An 8,434-nucleotide genomic window follows, 5' to 3' on the forward strand; every position below is an offset into this window, starting at 1 on the left:
CAACACACAGGAAGCGTAGACGTTCTATTTTATGCCTTTATTCATTGTGTGTGGGGTCAAAGGCTGTGTGTGACAATGGAGGGGAGGGGCAAAGGAGTGGGTTAGATTTAATTCAGTTTTATATTTTAGTATGTTTGTCTGCTTGTTTTTGGCATAAAAAGTGTTATCCAAAAAAAGATTAGACTATTAAAAACCCCAGTCAGCAAATTTATATTGTTGGTGCACTAAGTGTTGTTAAGAAAACATTGCTGATCTGCCATGTAGAAAAGGCATGTCCAAAGTGTGGCTCACTAGCTATATAAGGTCCATGAAAATCCCCATTAAAAGAAAAGAAAAACTAATTTCCCTGCACTGTTGTTAAACGCAAAAATATGGGTTCAGATATAGTTTTCTTTATTTCACTGGAAGTTGACAGCAGCGCTGCGGTACACTCAAAAACCCCCGTCACACTGAATATGGGCTGCATGTGCGAGAATACAGAAAACTTCTTTATTTTTTAATAATTAATAATGAAAGTTTATGCTAATGTTTAAAAAATAGCTTAGAAATGATTAATTTAAATATATAGTTTATATTTTCATTTAATGAGTTACAAAATGTCTTTCTGGAAATGTTCCCTATAAAATTTTTAAAAAACAGTTTTGCATTTTGTTTTGATTTCAGAAGCAGAGAATTGCCTCATTAGCACTGATTGGCCTACTGTTTCTCTTGATGATCACAGATAAATTGAAATAATCTGTATCTTAATACAACAACAAACATTTTATATTTAATATTTCGTTTAATACAGATTCAGACATATTGTTTATGAATGTTTAACTCCTAAAATTATGTATTTATTTATTATTTTACTGCATTTTGTTTTGAATTTAAAACGTATTTCAGTCTATTTTTGCCATATTTATGTGTCCAACTGAACTTAAATTTATTACGGTCATTCAATGGGGTGTTTAATTTGATATACAATTATGAAAGTCAACATAGTTTGGGCAAAAGAAAATTGTGGATTTATGTAAATACATTTTAAAAAACAAACAATACTCTTGTTAAAAAAATGTATATTTTCATTTTAATATACTAAAACTGGCCCATTTAACTCACCATGTCTAGTCCTCCTTGCAAAAACTGTGGACTCCCCTGATCTAGACATTATTTTAGTGGAATAATCCATCATGGCAACAGCATCACCTCCATGTTTAATAGGATAAGTTCCCCCAGAGTTTAAAAAATGTCAGGCGGAGGTAAAAGTGCTGACTTGGCTTTCTAACCCCCAACATCTCAGGTCTGCAAAGCAGCTGCTGCAGCATAAACAGGAACTCTGCCTCACAATTTATAGAGCTTAATGATTTGTTGTGCTGCCTTGACACGTTATATCTCACAACCTTCCTGGAGGTCTTGCAGGGAGTTTGCCTTTAGCGCTTACGGCACAGTATAGGCAGCATTAGGGAGGGGTTTCGTTTTTGCTTTTACAATTGAGCGTTCATCAAGATGGAAGATTGTAAATCCATTTAGCATCATGAATTTGGAGTATGTCAACATATGTCTGCTCTAGTCACACTTACAAAATACCCTGTTCTTCTTATTAAAAATAAGCTTTTTACAACTCTGTGCTGCTCTGAGTGAGCCACAACTACCTCACCACATCTCTGCCCTGCACCAGCTGCCATCCTCTGCAGCCCAGAAAGCTGCCAAGTCCCCCCCCCCAATTGCAATTGAGTTTGCTAAAGCTTTGCAGGGAGCCGTGGCTCACCTTGACTTTTTGCTGAGTCAGCACCAGTAGAGAAAATGCAGTCAGTTGTGCGCTCATTCTGAACAGCAGTCCAATGTTTCTGCTGACACAACAGAGTGCAGTGTTTGTGTGTGATGAAGGCGAAAAGTCAGGTTTGCCAGATTGAGTCTAAAAGATGTCTGCAAAAATGATCAAATAAAAATACTGTAGAGTCTGGGAGTTAATAACAAGGAATATGTCAAAGAGGCTTAGCTCACATTATCAGTTATGAAGTATAGCTCACATTTAATTAATTTAATTGATCTTAAATCTTGAGAACATTAAAAATCTGTTTTTTTGCAAGACTTTCTAATACTCCCAAGCAGGACCCATAAGGTAAAATGAAAAAATGCATTAAATCTCATTTGTTATCTCAGTCATTTGTCAGGGATGACTGGGAAACCTTGAATCAGTTTTATACTATCTAAGTGTCCTTTAAATCAAGCTAAAAAAGTTGAAAACATATTTTTTCTCCATCACTTTATGAAGAATTTGTGCTTTTAAATCCTAAATACTTCATGTGCCATGTTTGATACCAACTCTTGCATAAAATGTTGCACTTTTTTTTTTCCTGATGAAACTATTTTGTATCAAGTGGAATGTTTTGTCATTTTCACAGAGAAAAAAATACATTTTAGGTTCACATTAATTTGATACTAATTTTTATTTATTATCATTATTAAGACATTTGTTTAAAGTGAAAGGGTGTTGTTTTGAGATTAACCTTTATATTTGATCTATCTGTGTTATGTTTTGCTAACTTGGCTGTTATGTTAGATTCTTGCAGATTTAAATAGCTTTTTTTTTACAATTATTTTTGCTAAAATCTCATAATAAAAATGTATATTTTAATTGTTTGAGTTCATTTTAACTTTGTTTCTCTATTAGCATGCTTTATTTTTTTCCTCACATTAAATTTTCTCATTATGCAAAAATGTCTTATTAAATTTTTTTTTTAATTCAAAAGTTGTGCAAATGTTTCTTATTTTACTAACTTGGTTCTCTCAAAGTGAACCAGTTTGTTTCCTCCAATAATCCAGAACAAATTTTCAGTCTGAATAAACCCAACAGTTTGTCTGGAATGCTTCCAAAATGTGTTTTTTATATTCTAAGTTCATGAATACTAAGATACATTTTGTTTTTTTAGCAACAACAACAATCATATTTGACACTCAATAACTATTAGCTTACATTAATAAAAATGTTTTCTTATATCACATTTTTGATGATATTTTTTAACACACATTTGGACTAGATTTATCAGAGTCAGCCATTGTCAGTGAGAATTTATCTTTATTTTGTGTGCATCTGGCAAGAGAGAATAGCTGATTAAAACAGTGCAAAGCATCTCATTTAAAGCTTTTCAGACACCTTAAAGTCAGACAAGATAATATAATCAAATTATTATCAAATGTGTGTAAAACTTTGCTAAATTGGCTAGAAATTGTGCTCTTGAAATTAAAACGTTTAAGTAGTTTAAAATGTTGGCACAGAGAGTGTTTAAATGAAAACATTAACATAAAAATATAATTAAATAAAACCCCTTTTTCTTTGAAGCTGCACATAAAGCATATAAAACAAAAGCCATTTAACCCGGAATACTTGTGTCTCTGAGCACTAATTACTCTGTCTGCGGTTGAATTTTAATTATAACTTAGCATTGTGCTTCTGTTAGCATGCATGTGTGTCTTCTCTGTCAGGATTCTTATCTTCCACTCACAGTCACACACTCCTTGGCTGCAGCACAATTACCACAGATCCTCACCACCTGCTGTTGTGTCAGAACAGAGAGTCAGTGCAGCAGAAACGCACACACAGTTTGATCACAAACCTTAAAGGGGTTCTTTATACTTCACTTTTGTATGCTAAGAGTGAGTTTGATGTATAAAAAGTGAGATTTTTGTCTCAAAGATCACTGTTCCTATAAATGTGGAAAATATTATAGCTCTCTTTCTATTATTCAACAAATCCACCTTAAAAGTTCTTGTGAGTCTTATAACCAAATAGGACTCACAGAAATGATTCTGTATGGTGCTGCTCAGCAGCACTGGAGCGGCTGTGGAGCAGAGCTGGAGCGGTCGACCTCTGATCAGAGGATCACAGGTTCAGTTCCCGCCTTGTCTTCCCATGTGTTGAAGTGTCTGTGGTCACTGAACCCCTCATTGCTCCCGGTGGTTCAGCAGCAACCACCAGTGTTTGAGTGTGTGTGCATCAGTGAATGGGACTGCAATCAAAGAAGAAATGTGCTATGTAAGTATAGACCACGCTAAAAAAATGGTTTGATACAAATTAGGTGCTTTGGGGTCTTGTTGAATTGCTTCAATGGCCAACTTAGAAATGTGTTCAGACAGTAGATTTTATAACCTTTATTTCAACAAAAACACCTGTTCACCACTAGAGTCAGCTTCCATCGGTTTGGGACAAATTTAAAAGATAAAATGTTCAGTTTGAAATGATATATTATCTTTTGTTCATATTTAACATGGTAGCTTTAGCTTTTTTACCTGACAAATGGAAAGTAATGTCAGGTTTGAAACAACTCACACACACCTTGATCTTGAAGAAAAATAAGAGAAAAGTTTCACTCCTCAGTTTATTTACCTTTAAACAAATCTGTTCTTTTTGTGTTTTTCCAAAAGCTTTATTTGCACTTCCATGAAATAATGTATACAATTTTAATTATTAATTGATACAGAGTGTTGATGCAAAAGTTGATGCGGTTTTCAACACCTGATACTATCTATGTTATCTTTAAATGTTGTACAATATTTTACAGCTTACCCTTGATACATGCTGTTTCTCAGATTCCTTAAAAACAACAGTAGATTCTTTATATTGTGTAGGGGGTCTGAATGAAAACCTTTTTTCTTTAGTCCCGAAGACAATAACCTCAGACTATAAGTCGCACCGGAGTATAAGTCGCAGGGGCCAAAAAATGCATAATGAAGAAGAAAAAACCATACATAAGTCGCACTGGAGTATAAGTCGCATTTTTTTCAAGTAATTTATTTTACAAACTGGTTGAAAAAAACGATATTACATCATCCTGGAAGGTAAGTTATAACATTCATAAGTGAATAGAAAACAGGCTGAATATGTGTCAACACATATTCACATATTAGCATCATGAAAAAAACGAAAAGGTGTAGCATTTATAGAACATAACAGTTTTATTTAACTATAGTCTCAAGAACTCATCAACTTTGTATCTTTACTGTAATTAATTGCACGCAATCTCACTCCATATCACTAAATCCCTTAAATTCTTCGTCCTCTGTGTCACGTCTGAATAACTAAAGTAAATAAAGTAATTGCATAGATCACCATAAGAGGGCACTCTAGACTTACGATCCATATCTCATCATTAAGAATTCGTATATAAGTCGCACTGGAGTATAAGTCGCAGGGACATTCAATCTATGAAAAAAAACGCGACTTATAGTCCGGAAAATACGGTAAGTTGTGACATATCCAGTCATGCATTTACCAAGAGTCTGTTGGGTCTCCTGGTGCCATTGTAATATATATTACTGCATGTCATCAACAGCTATGGTAACTCATATTGTTTTTTGTTTTTTTTATAACCTGGGCCATAGGGAACAAGTGGATATTAAATAGAAGTGGCCCCAGGATGGAGCCTTGGGGAACTCCACTCCACTTTACCAAACTAAAAACAAAAAACAAAAAAACGTTGTATTATTACTGAGAGTAGTTCTATGGAGGTTGAACCTTTTTTTACCTGTTGGTTAAATAAAACGAACAAAACGTGATGTGTTTGAGTTCCATATTGACTGTCTTTTGATCTATTTTAAGGTGTTCTTTTAAATAAGACATTTTTTTATATGGCCAACATTTTTTTTACTATTGTTTTCTTTTACATAGAAAACCTCCCAACTGTCCCACAGCCTTAACAACAATTTGAACAAAGAAATACCCAGAAATGCATGTGTGAGGTAAATTTATTTCATTCATGTCCTCCATCATCAGAAAAATGTCACAAGAGAATGGTAAAAAAAAAAACACTAAACACATCATTTTCATCTGAGTGGCTGTTTAAAAGCAAGGTTTTGAGAAAAGTAAGGTATATAAATGCATTAATGCTTTGAGTATAAAGAAGAAGAAAGAAAAAAAGAGACAAGAAATGAAAATAGAACAAATAAAAGCTGTGACAGGTGGGAGTGAAGACAGGAAGAGCAATTACACCTGAACAGAGCAGACAGCAAATTATTCCTCCGTGTAAACCCTCGATCCTCCTCCAGCTCGGTCTCTTTTAGAGGCAAAGAGACCAAAATAATAAGCAATTATGCATGGCCACTCTATCCTGAATGAGGATCTCTTCTCCCATCTCATCATTAGAGTGAGATTTCCAAACACAACAATGAAAGCAGCTTTCATTCATGAGAGGCGGCTTCCAGGTAGACAATGGCAGGTACGAAGAACCACTCCACGCCTAACATGTTTATAGATAATGTCCTAAATTGTTTGAGGTAGAGGTCACGAAGAGAAAAAACAAATTGATGCTGCTGGAAATCAGGTGATCGGGCGTATTTCCAAGTTGACAGTAAATAAAACGATTGCTATCTGTCATCCCATGAGAGGAAAGCATCTCCGGCAGCGGTTTTTCCACCATACTCTCACATTTCCCTTGACTTTTGGTGGCTGGATGTTGAGTCACAAGTCGACATCCCGGACAATTCTCGTCCTACTTTCCATTAGCTTAACGCATCTATCCTTGGTTGAGTCGGCTGTGTGTCATTGGGGTCCTACATGGCCCCTCGGCATTCCATCGGAGGACCATAAGTCACTGTCAGGGGGGGTATCAGTTTCCCTCTGGCCCGAAAATAGGCGCCAAAACATTTAGAAATCTCTGTCCTGGAGAACCCTCACTTTAATAGCCGTCATTTTACAAATGTATGGAAAATAGCCGACGTGTGACAAGTCCAGATCGTCAAGGCGGCTCAAAGTCACATTGCGATTGGGCCAAGTGGGTCAGTCATCCGTGAGTGAAAGATTGAGGGTGTTGACTGATATGTCACACTGGGCCGTGGGAGAAGGTCACCCAACAGACTGCTGCTTCTGTTGGTGCTGTTGTGCTGTTTGGTGATGTGAGGTCTTTGTCACTATGTTGCAAACGCCTTCTGATCCACCAACTTCCTTTCCCTGTGGCACCTGTCCTTATGTGTCATGAATGTAATCCCGGTATTTTCCCTTCTGCTTTTATTACCACGGTTGCTGGACGTTTATTCAGCTCAGTCAGGTGCTGGAGCCAAATGAAGACGATGATAGTTTCATGTGAGCTTCACGTCCACCAGTTAAGGACTCAAGAGTACAGCTCACAAGCAAAATGTCTTTAATGTCTAGAAAAAGAAAGTCCTTGAAAAGAAAACCAACAAACTTACCGGTAATAGACTGGACTCATAAAACAAAGTCAACTTTACCAATAAAATAATTAAAAAAACTTCACATTTATGAACAAAATCTAATCATTAGAGACCTAGAATACCCACAGGTGAGTGGGAGAGACGGTTGTGTCATATTTCCTTCCTTACTTCAAATCAGAAATTCCAAAATCCAATGCCCTGGAAATTTCCCAGAAGTCTCTGAGAAAAACCAGTGTGCATTGATGCTCACTGTATTTGTGAATATAGACCACAATGCATTGCATTTGAACATTTTTTCTTTAAAAAGAAATGTAATTAAACTTGTGCTTTTATAAATAATTAATGTTTTCATCATCAGAACACAGTGGATTTATAAAAGTATTTGTGAAATGTCAATACCCATTGTTTTTACTTCCGTAAATCTCAAATATAATATTTTAAAACCCAGACTTGGGAATTCCACTTCCCGCTGTATATATATATATATATATGTGATTTCCAAACATTATTATCTTCCAGACCAATGTATATGTCTCAAATGCTGTAAATCTTGTTGTTTTAATGGTAAACCTCCTGGTTTCGTCTCCTGCCTGTCTTGTAGTACCGGATTGGTCAGCTCTACATGATCAGCAAACACAGTCATGAGCAGAGTGAACGTGGAGAAGGCGTGGAGGTGGTGCAGAACGAGCCATACGAGGATCCCGAACACGGGTCGGGCCAGTTCACGGAGAAACGGATCTACCTCAACAAGTGAGTGTGCTTCTCTTTTCATTCCAAGGCCAGTCAAAGAAAAAACAGTTTTTTTACACAGTCACTTCAGATTCTCACTCCAATCATCTTTTGATTTATTTTCAGAGCATCTGAGGACGCTTTGAAAGTGATGTTTTATTAAAAGTATTCTGCTTTTAGTCCAAATCTAAAAACCTGTGTTGGACATAGTTTGTGCACAGCGGCAGTAGTTCATTAGGACCTTCCCTCTGACTGGTGGGTAGGACTGTTGGTGCAGAGCATTGACAGTATATGGAGACGTCAGAGAACGCCTTACCTCTTGTCCAACGAAATGAAGTCAATTCTGTCGCCATTTTTCCACAAAACAGACATCACCATGTTGGAACTCGACGACAGAGTAAGCGGTGATTGGTCCGAGTCTGTCTGAGTCATAATTTCTATGGTAACAACTCTTACGAATCAAGAGTGAGCTTTTTGGAAAGCCACACCTCTTCCACTGAAAGCTAGCTATCTATTTGTCTACAAGTGGATGCATCAGAATGGAGCAGAGCAGTAT

The 8,434-nt window shown here is 36.3% G+C and overlaps 1 protein-coding gene across 1 annotated transcript in view; it reads left to right on the plus strand.

Annotated features, from left to right (window-relative positions):
• Positions 1-8,434, plus strand: part of pitpnc1a (phosphatidylinositol transfer protein cytoplasmic 1a) — a 49,891-nt gene that overhangs the window by 19,528 nt on the left and 21,929 nt on the right. The window contains exon 2 of the mRNA XM_024271654.2: positions 7,751-7,899. Coding sequence (XP_024127422.1) covers positions 7,751-7,899 — 149 coding nt within the window. The remainder of the gene's footprint in view (positions 1-7,750; positions 7,900-8,434) is intronic.

This window comes from Oryzias melastigma, linkage group LG8 (genome assembly GCF_002922805.2).
Source record: "Oryzias melastigma strain HK-1 linkage group LG8, ASM292280v2, whole genome shotgun sequence".
Taxonomy (NCBI): Eukaryota; Metazoa; Chordata; class Actinopteri; order Beloniformes; family Adrianichthyidae; genus Oryzias; species Oryzias melastigma.